The following is a 21,502-nucleotide window of genomic DNA, read 5'->3' on the forward strand; positions in this document are numbered from 1 at the left end:
TTGTATCTTGGGGAAGTTTTAACCTAAGCTGGTAAAAGTAAGCTTAGGAGGTTTTCATGCAGGTCTCCACATCTGTACCTTAGAGTTCAGAGTGGGGGAGGAACCTTGACAATGTAAAATAGAGAAAGGCTTAAAAAAACCCACCAAAAAACCCATTCAGTTGAACCTCCCAAATTTTGCAGAAGGCTTTGAACCTGCATCCAGACCCTGATTTTGCAACTTGGGGCTGTCTCAACTTAAAAAGCATCATATTCCCTAACATCAAAGGAAAGTGGATCTTTGAGAGGCAGAAGATGCAAAACTTCTCTCCCACTAACAGTTGTGTTCATTCAGGAATGTATGACAGAGGGGAAGAATCCTCCAACAGATGCAGACAAACCCTTGGAAACTAATACTCGGGCATCAGGTCAGATTGAGCTGGTTCACAAAGGCTTGATCCTACACTCTTTGAAGTCAGTGGTGAAGCTCCCATTGATTCTACTAATGCAGGATCAGGGCCTATACCAGCACTCTTTTGATGGCCCTTTACCAGTTCTTGTAGAACCTAAGCTTTATCTTACAGGAATATTCAATTTCTAGGGCTTGTGGTGGTGCAGATATTCTGACCCATCAAACAAACTGGGCAAATGTTAAATGTTCTCTGTAGGATGTGATCATAAAACTCTCTTCAGTCTTCCTGTGTATAGAGATTTATGGGGATTTCATCTACCCACTGAGGAATAAATGTACTACGCACTTAGGAATTCTAGCGGGAACTGCAGCAGGAATAGTGGAGCAGGTTGAAAAAGAAGGCAAGATGATGCCATTATATTATGTAAAAGGCCAGCTCCTCGGGTAGTGTATGTCAGCAGAGTTCCATTGAACCCATTAGAGCTATGCTGATGAACACCAACTAAGGATCTGGATCAAAGAATCCAGTTTAATCCTGCCAGCTGCCTGCTTACCTCATTCACCACACAACTATTTCCTTTATGATCAAAATAAACTGTGAACCCAAAATTTCAGTGACACTGTGTCCTCTCCCCAACCAGGAAGAGTGTAGGCATCACCAAGCAAACCTTGGTGCAGGCTTTGGTTGGGTCACGGTATCCAAGTGACTGAAAGGTTTCCTTTGATCCACGGGTCTGCGAGAAGGCTTGGGAGGAATCCTTTGGTCAATTGGTCTGCTAGGAGGTTTTTGAGGCCTTTTCATTTCTGAAGCTATTGGAGCACGTTCGTTCACTCTTTTAGCCCAGGCTTGAGATGACGGTTCCTTCCTTTTAAATTTGACATACTTTGCTCCTTCTAGAATTGGATATTCTATAGGAATCATACCTGCCAAATAAAAAACAACACTTAAGGATGTGCTTGTTTAGAGAATTTTCTTTAGCTCAAGTTGAAGGGGATGGTTTGGGCTTTTGGTTTGAAAGGCCCCAAGAGTTTTATGCCTGCAGAAATTCATACAACCAGAGTGACTGTTTAGCTGTTGACCTATGAAATCTAACCAGCCCTGGAAGCACTATGCCTGCACTCCCCTCTTTCTGACAGGTTGTGCATGATTGGCCTTGCCCTGGCTGCACATATTGGATGCTCTTAAGTCACTTTTTAAAATTAGTGCATCTTGTTCACTCAGCCTTGAGTTCCATGATAGTTTGATGAAGCAAAAATGGGATATGTTCACCTGGGACCGGAAGACAACTTGAACAAGGTTCCCAAAGGTGAATGGGACACTGAGTAACTTGTTGATTCATGTACCTTCCCAAGTGTATGTAGGTATTCTGGAGTTACTCAGTCTACCTCTAACTTGTATGGCTTTATTCAAATTTTCTATTAGGTCTTCTAGTTCACCCCCTTCAAATCTGCTGTTCAACATATCCATTGATATTTCAGTATTAAATGACTTCAAATATTTTAATCAAAGTAACTTCAGCTCTAGTGCTGGGTGAAATTTTCTGGATGAAAAAAATCATTCCTTGCAAAATTCAGTGTCAGTCAAATGTATTCACGAATTCAGGTCAGATAGGGATAATAGTTTTGGCTCCAAAAAAGAAAAGATGTTCAAAAAATCAACACATTTTGATACGTTCCATTTTGGAAATGTAACTTTTAGTTTTGAAACAATATTTTGTTTCGAAATTTAACAAATTAAAAAAAGGATAAAGACACCCAAAAACAAAACCAAAGAACTGGGGGCAGGAGGGGGAACCATTTCAGGTCTAACAAAACATTTCATTTGACCCAAAAAAAGATTTTTTCAGGTTTTTTCTTTCAGCAAAAACCTCCAAAACATTTCCATTTGGGGTCAATCCAAGTTGATTTTTTTTGGTTCAGCCACTAAACCAGAAATCAATTATTTGCTCTGCTTTATTCAGTACCCACATCGTTCTTTCCCTTCAACTCATTCCTTTGAGCCCATCTCTTCCAGAAAACCTTTCTGCAATTCTCTCTCCCAGCCTCTCCAGTACTTTGACCTTACATCATCATCCTTGCATTAATATGTGTTGGAGCTAAACTGTAAGTCCCTTGATGGAGACACCAGAACTTATTATACATATGTACAGGAGTAACCACTCTGTTGACACTCAGCAAAAAATACGATACCTGAAGCTATCAAAATGGCATTTATAAATTGTTTCACTGTCTTCTGAAATCGCTTCTTAATCTCTTCCAAGGCTCTCTCCAGTTGTTCCTTCTCTTCACCATCACTTGCCTTTGCATGTATCTTTAAAGAGTGAAAGGAGAAACCCAACCATTGTTAGTTAAGATTAGAATCACGTTTCCAGCACTGTAAACTTTGAATGACATTATGATTGAGGGGAGGCTCGTGCAGTCCTGTTAGAGACCTGTTCCGTTGATAACAGTCTTACTTCCTAGTTATGATCCAAGGTCCTGTGTTCAAGTCTCACAGAAAGAGTGGATCTTTTACCCACTTAACTGGTAGCCCATCCCAGGATGAGGATGACTAGGTGATGATTTCACTTTCCCTTGTCTTCTCTTTTAATCCCTGTCCTCTGTTGATAATAGTTCAGTATTAGGTAGCAGAAATATGATATCGGAGCTAAATCACCTAATGACATCCCTCCTGTGTTGTTCCTCTTTCCTTTCCAATGGAAACGTGACATCAAAAATAAGTTAGCCAAATAATCAATCTCCCTCTTTTCTCCAATGCCTTCGCATCTTGAAACCCTATGGATGGAAATGCCTTAAAATTCTCACAGCTCTTTAGAATTTATAAACTAAATTTTTGATTCAGTTTTATTTTAGGGCCATGAACAGCTAGAGAAAAATGCAGTTTGAAAGGCCACTCTCTCCTGCAGATTGGTTGAGAATGGTAGAAGGACCTTTATGCACACAAGTGCAGACAGATAGGGAGATTGTGGAATCTACATCACTGGAGGTTTTTAAGAACAGGTCAGATAAACACTTATCAGGGATGGTCTAGATAATACTTAGTCCTACCTCAGTGAAGGGGGCTGGACTAGATGACCTATTGAGGTCCCTTCCAGTCCTACATTTCTATGTTTCTATGAAATGAAAAGGTCAAATCCAACATCAAGGTTTCAGTGTTGAGCAAATGGTGTCATGAGGCTGTGAAGGCTCCTCCTGGCTACTGCTGTTCTCGATCTCAGAGGTGAGGAGGCCCTGGTTTATCAGTTCACACCTGACTGTATCTCATACTCACTGCTTTGAGGAAGGAGCCTTGAAAGTCTGGGGATTTCTGTAGTCTTCCTGTCTGAGCTTCTCCTGGCTTCTACTACTGTTTCCTACATGGGAAGGAAACTGGCATCTACAGGGCCTGGTGTTACATGTGCATCCTCTGGGTACACAGTAAGAGGGATGAGCTGTACCTGATGCTGGGTGCTTTGGGGAAGGAGCCCTTAGCATCTAGGATTTCCATAATTCACCCCTATGAACACTTTCTGGTTGTTTCCATGTGAAGGAGGGAAAGGGTGGTCTCTGGGTCTAGTGGGAAGAGAGTTCGGTTTTTGTTGGATTTTATTAATTAATATATATTGGTTAAGACATATAAAGATGTAGGTCTGATATTGTTACTTATTACTGTTTTTCATAAAATAGTTTATTTAGAACAATAAACCAAAAACTCTTAAAAAAATAGAGGCACTATGCATACGGCATAAATGTGTATATACTTTCTTTCCTACCGATTATTAAGCACTACAGTGAGAGGTGAAATAGAAAAATTTGACAGAGTTGGATACAGAGAAAAGGAAAGTGATGTACAGAACTGAAAGAGTGATCTTGTTTTAAATGGAAATTTAAATGGGATAAAAGATGGAGGTAAATATTCCTACAGGCTGATTATTGTATTTATTTGTAGTGAGAGACGTCTTGAAGGATATAATTATGGAAAGGGAAAGCGGAGTAGAAATGTGTCCATTTTAAACAAAGTAAACTGAAGTTTTCAGGTGAACTTTAGAGAGGATTTAACTCAGACAGAGGGCATTGAAGTTACCCTACAGTGCTGTACAAAGTGAGAATGACCACTAACTATGAAGAGTTTGTGGTATGTAAAAGAAGAGACCAAGTCCACAGAGAATCAAATAAGTGGAGGGATTATTTTTGAGAGAAAGCTGGACAAATGTAAGAGTGGGATTGTATGACAGCGTCGCTTGTGATGGTGGAGGGCAGGGCTTGGCAGCCGTGAGGGTCCCTTCTGGTTCATGTGGGATATTCCTAAAATTTCCTGCTTCAAGCCTTCAGCCAGTCACCTGCAGAGATCAGGAATGGATCTTGCCCTCCTGTCCCCCCGCCCCCCGCAATGTGTTCTGGGTTTTTTGTCTCCTTCCTACAAAGCATCAGAGATGATCACAGCTGGAGATGAGAACTTGGACAGGATGAACCAGTGCTCTGAGGTGGCACCGTGCATTCTCTCTCTCTATCTCTCTCTCTCATGCTTCACTGGCTTGTTCTTGCTCACATGCTCAGGGTCTAATCATAATCATAGAATCATAGAATATCAGGATTGGAAGGGACCTCAGGAGGTCATCTAGTCCAACCCCCTGCTCAAAAGCAGGACCAATCCCCAATTAAATCATCCCAGCCAGGCCTTTGTCAAGCCTGACCTTAAAAACTTCTAAGGAAGAAGATTCCACTACCTCCCTAGGCAACACATTCCAGTGTTTCACCACCCTCCTAGTGAAAAAGTTTTTCCTAATATCCAACCTAAACCTCCCCCACTGCAACTTGAGACCATTACTCCTTGTCCTGTCCTCTTCTACCACTGAGAATAGTCTAGAACCATCCTCTCTGGAACCACCTCTCAGGTAGTTGAAAGCAGCCATCAAATCCCCCCTCATTCTTCTCTTCTGCAGACTAAACAATCCCAGCTCCCTCAGCCTCTCCTCATAAGTCATGTGTTCCAGACCCCTAATCATTTTTGTTGCCCTTCGCTGGACTCTTTCCAATTTATCCACATCCTTCTTGTAGTGTGGGGCCCAAAACTGGACACAGTACTCCAGATGAGGCCTCACCAATGTCGAATAGAGGGGAACGATCACGTCCCTCGATCTGCTCGCTATGCCCCTACTTATACATCCCAAAATGCCATTGGCCTTCTTGGCAACAAGGGCACACTGCTGACTCATATCCAGCTTCTCATCCACTGTCACCCCTAGGTCCTTTTCCGCAGAACTGCTGCCTAGCCATTCGGTCCCTACTCTGTAGCTGTGCATTGGGTTCTTCCGTCCTAAGTGCAGGACCCTGCACTTATCCTTCTTGAACCTCATCAGATTTCTTTTGGCCCAATCCTCCAATTTATCTAGGTCCCTCTGTATCCTATCCCTGCCCTCCAGCGTATCTACCACTCCTCCCAGTTTAGTATCATCCGCAAATTTGCTAATGATTGTCATATACGCATTTGGGAAGGGATTTTCCCCCCAGGTCAGATTGGCAGTGACATTGAGGGTTTTTTTGGCCTTCCCCTGCAGTGTGTGGATGTTGCTTGCTTGCCAGGATCCTTTGGGTACATCTCATCTAAACAATTTGTTGCCATTGAGGGGCCTCAGGTATTGGTGCACCTGTCCTTCCTGTTCTCTGCCTGTGACACATAATAGTCTAGTCTTCTGTGGGCTGTAATATTTTGAGCTAATTTCAGTTGTTGGGTTTAGTAAGCAGGTGCTGGGTGGTGTTGGTGGCCTGGGATATACAGGAGGTCAGACTAGATGATCTGGTGGTCCCTTCTGGCCTTAAATTCTATGACCTCCTACAGCATAACAGTTCCATATTGACTCAGCACTGACCTATGAAGAATGTTTCCTACTGAATGCAAACTCTCCTTGACAATAGTGAGAATAGATTTTTAAATATTTCATAGAAATTTATATATTTCAGTGAAACTTGCATTTTCAAACATGGAGAGCAAGAACATTTTGAAAGCTATCCAGAATGTCTAGCATCTACATATATGTGATTTAAATTGGCCAGATCCCTAATTAGTGTAAACTGAAGTCACTGGAGCAACACTAATTTACACCTGAAGATCTGGCCCGTTCTCAGATACTAGAAAAATGAAGCTAGCATTCCACACCAAATCTAAAGTTCTTAAAGGACACTAGAATCAGGCCCAAAATTTAGACAAGCTTTTACAAATCTATCACCACTAAAAAATGCTTCCAAGATTTTACCCTCTCTTAATTCAATGGTAACATTCATTTTCCCATCATTTTCCCCTGCAGTCCTGCCTTTTCAGCACTGAAAACCTGAAAATGAAGTCGACCATATCACTGAGAGGGCATGTCACTGAGAGGGAAATGCAAAAAGTAAAGAAAAGATTTTAAAAGGAAATGGGATTTCAAACATTCTTTCAGCTTAAATTGGCTAAGAGGTTAGCAGCAAGTAAAGACATGTATTTATTTGCCACATACTGTTTGGTTTTGAAGTTGACAGATTTCCTCTCTGTATGATGAATAAACCTTTTATTTTATTTTATCTGTCTTCTAAAAGTGAAAACAGTAAAAACAAAAATGCCAGCTGGGAGGATGATGAATTCTAAGTATAAAGTCTGGCCCAATTAATACCAAATGGTGGAGAAATATGTCACTCAGGCAGCCTATGAAGGCAGCCTCTGGGCTAATAAAGCATTTTAATTGAAAGACTGTCTTTCTATAAAAGTGCATCCACAATATAAATATTTAGGGAAGGACCTAGGAATGATTCTTAAAAGAGAGGGTTGTCTCTAAGGTAGGTTTCAATGTAGTTCCTAGGGGTTACTTTTCAAAGGTCAATGGGAGCCTTGGGAAGCAATTTAAAAACATCCAGTCTTAAAACAAGGGGATGTATTGTTTATCTACTTTCCTTAAATGTAATGTTTGCTTTTGCTGATAAGTCAAAACCTGAGGTAAAAGCATTTGCAAGCAAAACAGCACTATACTGTAATGCCTGGGGCTCAGGGGGCAATTCACTCCAGTACAGAGGTCCCATGCAAGGTTTATTCCTGCTGACTACTTACTTATGTACCATAAAAGCCCCACTCAGCCAGACCCTTAACACAGGATTTCAAGTGCTTAAGGCTTGGCACTAGCCCCCTTATCCTGGAGTAAATGTCACCACTAGTGCATAGGAAGGGTGGGTGAAGCATAACCCACGGTTTAGCTACACCCCTCAGATGAGGAAACTAGGCTGGAAATTGGAAGAAAACCACCCTTTCATGTGAATTGTAGCATTTCTGGTTGCAAGTCAGTGGGAAATATTTCTGATTATTCTTAATATTTGTATTATAGTAATACCCACAGTGCAATAAGTACCTTCCATACCATCCCTGCCTGAAAAGCTCACAGTCTAAGACTTACAAATGTAAAGAATGTCTCTGATAACACCCCGTAGTTTAGAAATAGGTCATTCATGCCTCACTATGGGCCTGATCCTGCATTTTTTACACACCTAAGGCCAGATCTTCAGCTCCCTCCTGCAGTCCCTCCCTCTGCTCCTTTGCACTGCTTCAGCAGCACACTGTAATCAGAAAGCCAAGGTAAGGAGAAGCCATGGGTGGAACGGAACTGGTACAATGATTCTACACCCATCCTCTTCTCAATCCCTACGTAGAGGGCAGCAAGGTCAGGGAACGATGGCACAAGTGGTGCAAGAACAACCCAGGGGGGCTCTGTTGTAGCTGACCACAGCTTGGTGTGGCCATGGGGGATCAGATACCAGGTCAGTCACTGGATTTGGGGCACAGAGGTAGCAAAAAGTTATCTTTGTCCCTTTCTCAGTTGCACTAGGTTCAGCACAGTACGGTTTGATGGTTCATTGGGCATTTGGGATATATAAGGAATGCAGGATCAGGCTCGATACTGAATCGTTTCTGCTTCTGGTCTACTTCAAAAACAAGAAATGCAAAGTCACATGCAAAACAATAGCTCAAAATATTAACTGAACTTATCTAAAACTAGAGTAGATACCATTAAAACCTCAACATTTGCCTCTCTAGTCCCCTGCAATGATTATGGTCCTGATTTAGTTGGGGATTGGTCCTGCTTTGAGCAGGGGGTTGGACTAGATGACCTCCTGAGGTCCCTTCCAACCCTGATATTCTATGATTCTATGGTACCTTCCTATTCTTAGGAGCGGAAATAGCTCCTTAGTAATTGCACTGTGTCCCATGGTGACATGCACCTTTGTAAAGCCTGAGAGAGGAAGAGATGAACAAATACCGAGAGTTTTAATGACTTCCACTGTACAAAACAAGTTTTATGTTTGGTTCAAGTTTAGGACCTGTCCTTATTTTATCACTCTAGTAAATAGGCTTGACTAGGTCAGTGAAAATAGCAATATTTTAGCCATATTTCACATACTATGGTTGGTTAATGGATTTAAAACTGGCTAGCAATTAGTGGGGCACCCATCAGCCATCCTCCTGGGTGTAATTCATATATATATTACTGCTGCTTACCCATTTTTCAGCTTTGGGTGTGTGTGCACATGGAGTTCTTGACAAAGACATATTGATGGTCTCATTCAAACAGGAAAAAGAAAGAGTAATGGAATTTTGACCAAGTACCTTCAGTTTTAGCTGTTCATTTATCTGAGGAAGATAATGGACAGGGTAAATTATGCCTTCATTTTTGCTGCCACCATTTTCCTACTACATACTACTCCAGGAGATTTGTATCCATCTTTCCACCTGATAGCTTCCCAGGTCTGTGAAACACCTCTAACACATTTTGCCAGAGTTTATGCCTCCTTGGAGCAAAACTGAGTTCATTTGTTAATCAGGGACAGGTTTCTATATTGAAAACATGCAGAAATTCAAATGATTTTGATGGGAAATCTCTCTTCTGTCAAAACTGTGACTAAAAGGAAATACAGGGGGTTCTGAAAATGAAGTGACGTATGAGAAACTCCTCAAAGTTAAATTCTGTGAATTTGTCACAGCCCCACAGGATTGTGATTTCCAACTGGTATGGTTGCTTCATTCAGACCAGAAGTTGAGGGTGCTCAAAACAACATCTCACAGGATTTGGGCTTTAGTCTGCAGTATTCCAGGAGAACACCCTCAAACAGAAACAATTAGCATCCTGGGGTAATTAATTCTTGGGAGATAGCCTGGCGTCAGCTACATTTTCTTCAGTGAGCACAAACCAGTGAAGCTTCTGGTTCATAAATCTTCAGTCCATTCAACCTGTCCTATCTGAGTTAGCGTTAAACAATTCAGCTGAGATTTTTAGAGCCACCTAAGTGATTTGGATGCCAAATTTCCATAAACAGTAATCAGAATTAGGCACCCATATCTCTTAGGAGACTTTGAAAATTTCAGCCTTCATTTAAGAAGGTCTCCTCAGTCTGATGGCACACAGCTTCTTTTCGAACTAATAATGCCGCAGACCCATCTTTTTCAAGAAGATATAGCCGGAAACTGAGATGATAAGTTACATCTTTCCAAGGCCATATTATTGCAGGTTTGATACTTTAGAAATAATCTGCAGATTGAGACTGGGTGCCAAAGTAGTATCAGAGGGAATAGGCAGAAATAAAATACAACGCATCTACCACCATCACATCGAACAGAAGAACTCAGACAGGATCAAAAGTGTTCCTGGTGCAAAACCACACTACACAGACAGCTATTCTGAAGTCTGGGAATGTTCATAATTTTTGACTCTATTAGGTCTGTGAATATTGACACTTAGCAAGAGTTCAGTTTTGTACCTGAAATTCTAAAGACTGAAAAGTCTGGGTCTTTGAAGCCCAACTCCACTTGTGAGTCAAATATCCATCTCTGTCCCTGACTGCTCCTCCTTCAAGATCCATCATCAATGCAAGTGAACAGCTGGGCAGGACAGAAGGGGAAATACGAGTTAGACTTTGTGTTGATTGGCTGGACTGATCATAATAAACATCCAACACTCAGGGGAGAATTCTCAACTAAGATCTTTACACTCTTACGGAGAATCACATAAACCCAGTGCAACCCTGAGCACCACTACTCGAACAGATTTGCTCTGTTCTGCTCCCCTTCCCTTTCATACACATTGCTCAGCTCTCTGATGACCTTTTCTACCTGAGCTATGGCAAGCACAGTAACCATCAGTTACACCCGCTGGGATTAAACTCTTACAGGCACCATTAATAAGCACCAATACCATTCTGTGCAAAGGTTAAGGGTCAGGAGAATTAATTGTCTTTCTTCCAGAAAGAATGATGGGGATGATAAGCATAAACAGTAAGTAATAGGTCAGGGTGAGATTCTATCACGGGTATTTTTAGTAAAAGTCAGGGGCAGGTTGCAAGCAATAAATAAAAAATTGCACGGAAGCCCGTGACCCGTCCCTGACTTTCACTAAAAATACCCTCTGGGTAGAAACACAGCACTCCCAGGGCTTGCAGCTGCTCCAGCTCCACCACTGCTCCTGCGGCAGGGCTGACCGCTGCTGCTTCAGCCCCAGATAAAGCGGTCCCCACTGGTCTGCAGGCTGGGGACCGCTGCTCTGGCAGCCCCAGGACTGACCGCGGCCGCTGTTCTGGCAGCGGCTGTTCAGTGACCCCAGGCTGACCACCGGTCAGTTATTCGGCGTGGCTTCCATGGCAGAATCCTATCCTTAGTTATAGGAGACTCTTTTTTATAGTATATTCAGTTATTATTAATGAGAAGGAACCATTTGATTGGAGTTGAGACCTCTGGGTTGTGTTCCTTTGTTCATTATCAATTAGCAATGTGAATCTTTTAACTTCTCTGTGCCTTCAGTCTACCCATCTGTAAAATAGAGATGATAATGTCTACCTCACAGGGTTCAGAGACTTGCTTAGGTAATATTTGTAAAGTATGCTGGTGTCCTTAGCTGGAAAAGCACTCCAGGAGCCTAGAGTCTTATGCACAACCCAAATGGAAGCAATACAGAATTACCAAGAACCCAGTCTTGCAAACACTTGAGCGCATGAGTAAATTTATGCATGAGTTGTCAATGGGATTGTTGCGCACGTGCATAAGGTTACTTGGGTGCCTAAGTGTTTGCAGGATTCAGGCCTAAACTGATGAGAACACAACAATAACCCCACCTACTAATTCATTAAAATGTCCTTGCACACCTCTTCTTGAACTGATATGGCAACATTAGCTAATGAATGTCCAAAGCAAAAGATGGGGAAAGGCCTGCAAGGGCCTTGAAAGTAAAGACAAGCAGCATCTGTTTGATACAATAGAGAAGGGGGTCTGGATCCAAGTCTGGGGCTGCTAGGTGCTATGGGAATACAAATAAATAGACAATAATAAAGTATGAAAAACCATAATCCAAGAGCACTGGCAAGTCCTCATACCTTAGAAATTAAATGTTACCATTTAGAAAGATTTCTCCCCCTTGCCCCATTGACACCACCCCTCTGGATGATTTCAAACCCCTAGGGTTGCAATGTGTCAGCTCTGTGTTCTGACAGGGCTGCACCTGTAATAGAAAGTCATTGCATGCACTAGGTATCAATAGGCTTTATGTAATGCACGGGTTATAATGTTAGCTGCAAATATTTTAAGCTCTCTCACAACATGTGCTCTTCTGTTTTAGAGCTATGGTTATTGTTTCTTTCAGTCTGCTTTTGATACATGACACTGTATCATGTACTGTTCCGTCCACTGTTTCCACCACCATCTACACCAGTACAATAAGCCACCATTTCCGGTTGCTGGGGACTCAGTCAATCACTTATATTAGATCCCCCGGCCTGATTTTCAGAGGTGTTGAATTCCCACATTTCCCAGGATTTAATGGGAGCTGCTCAACAGCTCTGGAAAACGGGCATCAGTACTTTGCCCCTCCCCCCTCCCCCACGAATTATCTACACTATAGAAGTAGGTTAAAATCCACTCACCTGGCTTTGAAGGAATAATGCACACATGCCTGGTAGTCAGCTATAAAAGAGGCCAGAAGAGCTAGACTTGGAGCATTATTAAAGAGAAGGGTGATTGTTTTTCCCACACAGCACATGGGGAACTGGCAAGCAGCAATATTTCCTGTTGGGTAACTTATACATACTGTCAAGTACTGTCAACACTTACATATAAGGTCTCAGAGTAGCAGCCGTGTTAGTCTGTGTCCGCAGAAAGAAAAGGAGGACTTGTGGCACCTTCAAGATTAACAAATTTATTAGAGCATAAGCTTTTGTGAGCTACAGCTCACTTCATTGGCATGCATCCGATGAAGTGAGCTGTAGCTCACAAAAGCTTATGCTCTAATAAATGTGTTAGTCTTTAAGGTGCCACAAGTCCTCCTTTTCTTTTTACTTACATATAAGAGACCTTCTGGGATGCTCTGTCCAACTGCATCTTGCCACATTAGAAGAAGCACCAACTCCAGTTCTTGCATTTGGACCTCACAGTGCCCAAGACATTTTTGGCCTCCCAAGGCAACCATATTTGTTTTGTTCCCTTCCTCCACCACCATCACACTAGCCCCATTTCCTGAAACTCACAGTACCTAACAGTACCCTAGCAGAAGCATAAGTTCTGTACCACAGAATAGCCTCTGAGGGAATACCTTTGTCCTACATCTCTGGAACCAGCTCCATTCACATGGCTACTAGAACCAGAGTTTGACAATATTCAGGGCACAGTACAAGATCTATGATTTTTGGCTATGTCATAAATATAAAGGGAAGGGTAACCACCTTTCTGTATACAGTGCTTTAAAATCCCTCCTGGCCAGAGGCAACATCCTGTTACCTGTAAAGGTTAAGAAGCTCAGCTAACCTGGCTGGCACCTGACCCAAAGGACCAATAAGGGGACAAGATACTTTCCAATCTTGGGTGGGGGTGGGGAGGAAGGCTTTTGTTTTGTGCTTTTTAAGTGGTAGTTCTCTCTTGGGACTGAGAGAGGCCAGAGAGAAATCCATCTTCTCCAACCCATCCTAATCCAAGTCTCCAATATTGCAACCAGTATAGGTAAGCCAGGCAAGGCGGATTAGTTTATCTTTTGTTTTATGTGAATTTTCCCTGTGTTAAGAGGGAGGTTTATTCCTGTTTTCTCTAACTTTAAGGTTTTGCCCAGAGGGGGATCCTCTGTGTTTTGAATCTAAATACCCTGTAAAGTATTTTCCATCCTGATTTTACAGAGATGATTTTTACCGTTCTTTTAATAAAACCCTTCTTTTAAGAACCTGACTTATTTTTCCATTGTTCCAAGATCCAGGGGTTTGGGTCTTTGATGATTGTGTAACCAATTGGTTAGGATACTATTCTCAAGCCTCCCCAGGAAAGGGGGTGTGCGGCTTGGGAGGATATTTTGGGGGGAAGACATCTCCAAGTGGTCTCTTTCCCTGTTCTTTGTTTAAAACGCTTGGTGGAGGCAGCATACTGTTCAAGGACAAGGCAAAGTTTGTACCTTGGGGAAGTTTTTAACCTAAGCTGGTAAGAATAAGCTTTGGGGTCTTTCATGCGGATCCCCACATCTGCACCCTAGAGTTCAGAGTGGGGAAGGAACCCTGACAGTTTGATCAAACTTTTGTAATATCAAGGAACAAGGAAATTTTCTTAGGAAGCAAGGCATTTGTTAAAATGTCTTTTGCAATTGGCAGCTTTACTGATGAACAGCACCAGTATAGATTACTAAAATAAATAATAAGTGTGGTGTCTGTAGTTAGGAAGCTGTAATGCCTTTTCTCATGTACTTCAAATTTCTAAGGACCGTGTTTATGTGTAGAGACAGTAGCCATTGTGTTCTCATGGTTGAGGCAGATGAGAGCTAGATGAAGATCTTTGGTCAAAACTATTTTTCGACAAAAAATTTGACAATGTGAAAATTTGTGCAGAGTGTCTGCCTCCTTGAAAATGGTTGATTTTTCATCAGAAAACAAAACACCTGAAAATTTCCAGTCAAAAATCTACATGTTTTTGGTCCTGAACATTTCTGGGTGTTTGACAGCGTGTTTGCCAAAAAATTTGGGGGGTTAAGCTTTTCAAAAAAGTCAAAATTTTGGAATGACCATTTTGACAAGAATGATTTTTTAAAAATGTTAATGAAAATTGTGGATGTGTTTTAAAAAATCATTTTCCAACCAGTTCTGCTGCAGACTATCACAAAGAGGGTGACATACACCATGGAAACTTTACTTTTGTTCTTTCTTGATGCTTTTCTGATGCTAAAATAAGTCACTCAGCCTGAAAGGTAAGTGGGTGGGTATTTGTGTGTAGAAAAACATAAGAGCAATTCCTCCGTCTAGAAATAACTATCAGCTACAAAGTTACTGCTGTGCTACCAATTACTCCCATTATATAGCATCTTGGCATAGTGGCAAACACCTGATCCTGGTTGCAAATACTTCCAAAATGCCTTTCCATCCTTAGTATTGATGATATGTGCATTTTGCTAAACTATTAGAGATTAGGTTGAATTACAGACAGCTGAATAAAGATTGTCTGACTGAGCACAGGGTCTGTCTCTCACTCGAGCGCCAGTTCTTTAAGGGCTTAATTCACTGACATCGTCACAACCGACACTGCAGCAATTGATTCTATTAACCAAAGTGAGGAGCTAGAAACAGAATAAAAAAAGGAAGAATGTCGCCAAATGAGCCCTTTGTGTTTTATATTAGAAAGCATTTATATTAGAAAGGTATTAGAAAGCAGAGACTGGATAAAATGTGATGAATGGATTCATTTAAACTAGAGAAATTATACGAATTTTTTGACTAGCTGCTTTAAATTCTTAATTCCCAGTTCAGTCAAAAGGTCAAACTGAACATGAGCTCTTGTGAAACAACCACAAATTGAACTGCAATGGAGCTCCTTTGGAGAAAGGTAGTGGGCAGAAATTGCCTCAGAGATGGAGGGAAGGAATCAAGAGTAGTTTAGACAGCACCCTCGTCCCCCCCTTGCCTTTTAACAGTCTGTGAACCTCCTGAAGGACTGGAACTGAAAGTTTAATTTATGAAAATTTAATTATGCTGGGAAAGATGCTGCATGTCTCCCCACTATTCCCAACAATTTCAGGGTCTTTTGGGGGATGGACGGGGTTATTAATTACGAATGACAGCTGAATGCCAGCGTTTCCAGCTATGCTAGGCAAAGGGGTTTTCAGTGAAAATCACTGGCCTACAATTAGCATTGGGAAAACTTGCCCGGGTAGCACGAAAAATGGATCCAAAACTTGGTGTGTTCTTTGAACCTGAACTGGAATTATCTGGGGATTCAAAACAGCTTGGTTACATTTCTAAACGTACAAAAGCGCATGCTTAGATTGTTAGCACTTTCGGGCAGGGACCATCTTTTTGTTCTGTGTTTGTACAGCACCTAGCACAAAGGGGTCCTGCTCCATGCCTGGGGCTCCTAGGTGCTACTACCGTATGAATAATAATAACTTCTGTGTCTTTGAACTTCCTCATCATAATTGGGACCAGAAGCAAAAGGGACAAAATCTAACTTAATCTATTCCATCTATCTAACCTAAATGTATACATCACCCTAATCATCCTGGCAGCTGAGCACCAACATTGGTTGCACTACCAATTTGAGAGAGTCTACCAGTTATAATAGAAATCTCTCTCTGGCCAGTAAAATATTTCAAATGAATAGAAACATTTTAAGTGTGACCATTGTAAATGTCACAAAAGGGGCTTTTCTTATGGTCTTTCCAGCCCAGGAAAAAGCCCTAGAAATCACCTGCTCCCATGAGATTCACATCACAGTTTGGCAGGCCAATGATGTCTGGATGCCTTAGGTGAGGTTTGGCTGAGTAATCCGAGTTTCTTAGTGCTTGGTAAACCAAACCTTTGAGTCTTTTGGTGTTCACCCATCCCTAGCAATGGTTCATGTAAGGACCAGATGGGCGACAGGGGATGGATCACTTGATGATTACCCGTTCTGTTCATTCCTTCTGAAGCACCTGGCATTGGCCACTGTCGGAAGACAGGGTACTGGGCTAGATGGATCATTGGTCTGACCTAGTCTAGCCGATCTTATGTTCACATGGCAAAAGCCAATGACCTTCTCCATTCCCACTGACTTCAATCAGCGTGAGATTAGGTTCTAAATGCAGGACTTCATCCAACAGTCAGGTGAGAACCAAAGCAAATACTATACAATGCTTTTATAGACAATGCTTCCACTTTTTGTTTCAGTGTGGCTTGAGCACACCTTTTGTTAGAACCCATTGGCTGGCTCTCTGATCTCTAGGATCAAGACAAATGCAAGTAGGAACAAATGCAGGGGGAAAAAGTTAGTTTCAATTGAGGGAATAGGAAAGGTTAATCTGTCATTGGGTGCTCACAGGAAATCAGATCAAAGTAGTCTCCAGGAATCCACTGAGCCTCAAAGCACCTGGAGAACTCATCTTCTCTCTCAACTATGTTATCCTGGGTTGTTATGTGGTACAAGGGTGTGTTATAGGCAGGAATGTGTACATGTGTGTCTAACTAAATCTGATCACTTTCCAGTCTGAATTTTCTCTTAGCCCATGAAAAAGCACTGTTCTCCTTTCGCTTCAAGACACATTGGAAGGCAGTCAACCTTAGCGTCTATTAATCTTGCCACTATAAATCCTCCCCTCCCAGTCCCTCACCAAAAAATATCTAACTCATGGATGAGCACTATCTCCCCCTAGGATATACCAGGGGTTGATTTCTCCTTAGAATGAGCATTCAGTAACTATCTACAATATTTTGTTCCTCTTTGGACATCCGTAGGGAACTAACCCGAAAGCCTGGCTCCCTCAGCAACTCTTTCTTTGTGCCATGTTCTGTACATTTTGATATTTCACCAAGGAAAGGCAATGGTACTTGTGTCGCTACTATGTGGTTCAGGGGGTTTAGTATCGGGGGAGCCTATGTTAATCTAGGGCCTGATATTGCGTGACCAGTTTATGGCTGTGGAGTGGCACAGAAGAAGCATCTCCCTGTAAATCCTGTTATAAACCACCCTATTCCCTTGGTTTCAATAGAAGGATACAAAATAAATGCTGTCCCATCAGGAAAGGCAAAATAGAGCTTTGGTGGTTTAGGCTTGCGTTCTGTTGGCGGTGGGACCAGCTGCCCACTTTTCCTAGAGGAGATGGACGGTGACCCGAGCACAGTGGCATAGTTTTGCACTATTAGGGGTTTGGTATGGCCCTTTGCTTTCATTGCAGCCTTCTCTTCCTCTCTAAAGTGAATAGGAATAAAGAAGTTGTCTGTCTCTGAAACATTCCAAACTCATGAGGCCAGGGGGTGAGGCCCTCAGCTGGCATGAACAGGTGTGGCTCTATTGATTTCATTAATTTATACCAGCTGAGGGTCTGGCCCTCTGCATTTATTTTGAGATTACTACTGTACAAGTCAGGCTTTTTTTTTTGGGGGGGGGGGGGGGGAACACCTTTGTCAAGAAAGGGCCCTGCCCACTTTTCTTTTTAGAGAATCTTATTAATTTTTTTCTCTCTCTCATTCTCTGTTTTAAAGTAGTGAGTTTACTGCTTCTGAAAGGTACTGGATGAAAAGAAATGCATCCACAAAACAAGTAACACACAATGAGATACAGTGCAAGCTACTGCCGACCCTCTCCACTCGCTAACGTGCTTCATCCCTGACCTGGGTTGGGGGGACATCTCTAGAAGTGAGAGGGATGCTCTTTCAGTCAGTTCTTGGCCTCTCTATTGGGACTACCACGAAGGGCATCCTTCAGTGCCAATTTTCTGTCATGTGGATATCTAGCCAATGGGAACCAGATGTGAGACTGGTCACCAACTAGCCATCTGATGGTAACAACTACCAGCCTGTCAGTGAAAAGTTCATTCCTCACTAGCAATTCTCTGAGCCACCCATTCCTTCTTCTTTTTATAGCACTTTATTTGCTAGAGTTTTTATTTTCTTTTTAAACCCCCCCCCCAGTGATGTAATACTCTATACATCTTGAAGATAATATTCTATTCCCCTACTGAGTTCATCCCCTTCCATTTACTAATACTGATCATTTCCCCCTCTTTACATTTCTAATAGTTGTTTTTAGATCCTATCTTCTTGTGGTCAGGAAAGATCAAAGGGAACATTTCTCACAAATAGGAGCCTAAACCATAGCATTATCATTAAATTCCAGTTTGGGTAATTACAGATTGTGTCATCATAAATTCCCCCTGCAGTTTCAATTTAAAAACTAACCTTTTGCTTCCCCTCCTCTGACACTGTTGTGGGACACAGATTGGATATTATGTTCTGCTCCAGAGATGGCTGAAATCTCTGTGGTCTTTAAAGCACTTTGGGGTATCTCAGGATGACAGGCACTAGTTATATATATATCTATCATTAATTGTTGTCAAAAGTTATCTTCCAGAGAACCTTGCTGGCATTCTAGTCTTTCAATTCAAGTCAGCTACCTGGGAGGGAGGGCCTATAGCTTCATGGCCAATACAGATGTGCTCAGAGTGTTTATTTCTATGCCAGATAAACAAACACAACTCTTTAAAATGCATATTTCCTTGAAACCTGAAGTTAATCAGACAAGAGAAACCTATCAGCCAAAAACAGTTTTCGAGATATGAGCCCTCATGCTTCATTGTAAACCAGCCACTAACTGAGAGGAATTAGGAAGAAACTTTTGTGGGTAGATTATTCCATAATTGTCTCTTATGGGGTTGCCTTCTGATCAAAAATCTATTGCTGGCCACTGCTGGAGACATGATATTGAACAAGACTGACCATAAATCTGATCTGGCATGGACTTTTCTATGTTTCTATCCCACCACTTGAGTCTTTTTCCCACCCATGCCTTAGGCTTTAGCCTTGGCCATTGGAGATGCTTACATATGTCGGCACATTTCTCTGAGCTTCTGCCTGGCTTCAGGGCATGGGTCATGCTGATGGTCAACATTTATCACTTCCTGCATAGGTTTGAATTTAGAGGAACCTGCAAAAGTAAATGTTAAGACAAAGGCTAAAAGCAGCTAGTCTCCTAAACATTCCCTCTTATTGCCCTTGCCCTGAGAATCTTATCTGTGCAAAGGGATGGGGGAGCTGAGATTACATTAACCCCCTTTTCACTATGGACAAGTTGTACCTGTCTGAAAGTTATATTAATTTCCGCTCTAAAAAATAATAAGAAGCAATAGCTTGTCTCTGAATAGCCATAGTACCCTTTTCAGACCCTGCTCCATCACATCTACAAACCACTGTAATTTTAAAGCCATCTGAAAAATGGGGATATTTTTCATGAAAATATTCTCCCCTTTTTCATCAGGAAATTTCTGAGCAGTTGTAACTGTAATGGAATAAAGCAGAAGTCAGTATATGCAACACACACATGGGAACAGTAGAAGGGATTTCGGGAAGGAGCCTTGAAGGGAAAAAAGCAGAATACCAAAATGGAACACAGTTCTACATTCATCTGAATAAAAAGATCCTGAAGATTGCTTGTTTGGGGGCAGGGAGAAAAGATGATCCAGGAGTTAGGATGCTAGCCGGGAAATCAGGAGATGTGGGGTCCGTTACTTGCTCTGCTACAGATCTCCTGTATGAGCTTGGACAAGTCACTTAGCCTTTCTGTGCCTTACTTCTCCATCGGTAAAATGGAGAGAATAGCACTGACCTATCTCACAGGGGCATTGGGTGGGTAAATAAATGTGTTAAAAAGATTGTAAGGCACTTAGGTACATATATGGCTCTCGTTACTACACTAAGATAGATAGTTCAGTCAAAACTTCACCCAGGCTGTCTAGCATCTCCCATCGTTTGCTGGTATATTTGCCTGTGTAGTTGGGAGTGACGCTGATATTAATAATGTAGATGAGGGATCCCCCACCCTGCCTGTCACAAACTCCTATATGGGCCTTTCTTTTGGCTGAGGGTAAAGCACTTGCTATTCACGGTGAGGGTGAGGCGTTCCCTAGGAATCACACTTACCTGGGGCCTTTGGTAGTTTGTTTTCCTTTGAAGCGAGTGAGAAGGTGAGGCAGGACACAGAGACTTGGTGTATTAGTTGGATGGTGGAGGAAATAGGGATGGGCTTGCAGGTGCTGGCTGACACTGGGATTAAGCAGAAACTGGGGTTTAGAAGTTAAAACCAACCAAGAACTTTCAAATGAAAATAGCTATGGAAATAAAGACAAACGCCTCAGTTGTGTCACAAGTCTTGTCAGCCTGGTTTGTAAACCTGGGGCCAGAGGAAGAGAGGAAAGATGTTCCTGGGATTAAAGCACTGGACTGGGACTCAGGAGATCTGGGCTCAATTCCCTACTTTTCATAGCCTTTTGCATGACCTTGGGCAAGTCACTCAATCTCTCTTTGCCTCATCTGTAAAATGGGGTTATGATTATAATTTCTTCTCCATGCCCTTTTTTGTCTTGTCTATGTAGCCTGGGAGCTCTTCTTTGTTCACAACTTAGTACAGTAGCATCCCACACTTGTTTGGAGCCCTTAATAATAATGAATTTAGTACAGTGAAGAGTACTAAAGAGGTGGGAAATCTATTTATTGTGGACAGAGGAGGGCGCTAGAACTGAGGAATCCTGGGTTCTTTCCCAAGCTCTGCCATTAATTTTCTGTCAGGTAATATCTCAGTGCCTCAGGCCCCCTTCTCTGTAAAATGGATACCTTCATGGAGTATTGTGAGAATTCATTAGCATGTGTAAAGCCCTTTTGGGCTTTTGAGATCCTTGTAAGAAAAGGCCCACTTATACAGGCAAACTATTAAGTTTATTTATTTTATTTTCCATAAGAAGGATACAATTGTATCACAGCCTTCAAAAACATGGATACTGTTTTCTACCCCCACCTCTTTTTTTGGGTGCTTGTGCCATTAATTCAGTTGCCTCCTCTTGGTTCTTGGGACATAGCAGCTGACCTGCCTCCAAAAACTTTCTGGTAACCTCATCGGAACTACATCCTGAGGGAAAAAAAATCATGTAGAAAAAAATTAGAGGTCTCTCCCTGTTAATGCCATCTTCTATTAATAAATCAGTTTCTCCCTAAGATAACAAGTGCATAGAAGTGTTAATATGCTGTCTCCTCCAGAGCTGATGGTGTCATTTGAAAAGTTTGACATATCAGATCAGTTTAACTGAGGCAGTACAGAGAATGGTCTCTCTCAGATGCTTAGCTGTTGTGTCTTGCTCACATGCTTGGG

At 41.9% G+C, this 21,502-nt stretch overlaps 1 protein-coding gene across 1 annotated transcript in view; it reads right to left on the minus strand.

The window, feature by feature from the left end:
- The window catches only part of C7H3orf20 (chromosome 7 C3orf20 homolog), a 49,703-nt gene that overhangs the window by 27,136 nt on the left and 1,065 nt on the right, over positions 1 to 21,502 (minus strand). Inside the window, exons 3-11 of the mRNA XM_073354737.1 lie at positions 21,152 to 21,245; positions 20,281 to 20,403; positions 19,186 to 19,288; positions 17,363 to 17,554; positions 12,295 to 12,447; positions 10,144 to 10,264; positions 8,888 to 9,019; positions 2,581 to 2,701; positions 1,059 to 1,314 (exon numbers count right to left, since the gene is read on the minus strand). Coding sequence (XP_073210838.1) covers positions 1,059 to 1,314; positions 2,581 to 2,701; positions 8,888 to 9,019; positions 10,144 to 10,264; positions 12,295 to 12,447; positions 17,363 to 17,554; positions 19,186 to 19,288; positions 20,281 to 20,403; positions 21,152 to 21,245 — 1,295 coding nt within the window. The remainder of the gene's footprint in view (positions 1 to 1,058; positions 1,315 to 2,580; positions 2,702 to 8,887; positions 9,020 to 10,143; positions 10,265 to 12,294; positions 12,448 to 17,362; positions 17,555 to 19,185; positions 19,289 to 20,280; positions 20,404 to 21,151; positions 21,246 to 21,502) is intronic.

This window comes from Lepidochelys kempii, chromosome 7, assembly GCF_965140285.1.
Source record: "Lepidochelys kempii isolate rLepKem1 chromosome 7, rLepKem1.hap1, whole genome shotgun sequence".
Taxonomy (NCBI): Eukaryota; Metazoa; Chordata; order Testudines; family Cheloniidae; genus Lepidochelys; species Lepidochelys kempii.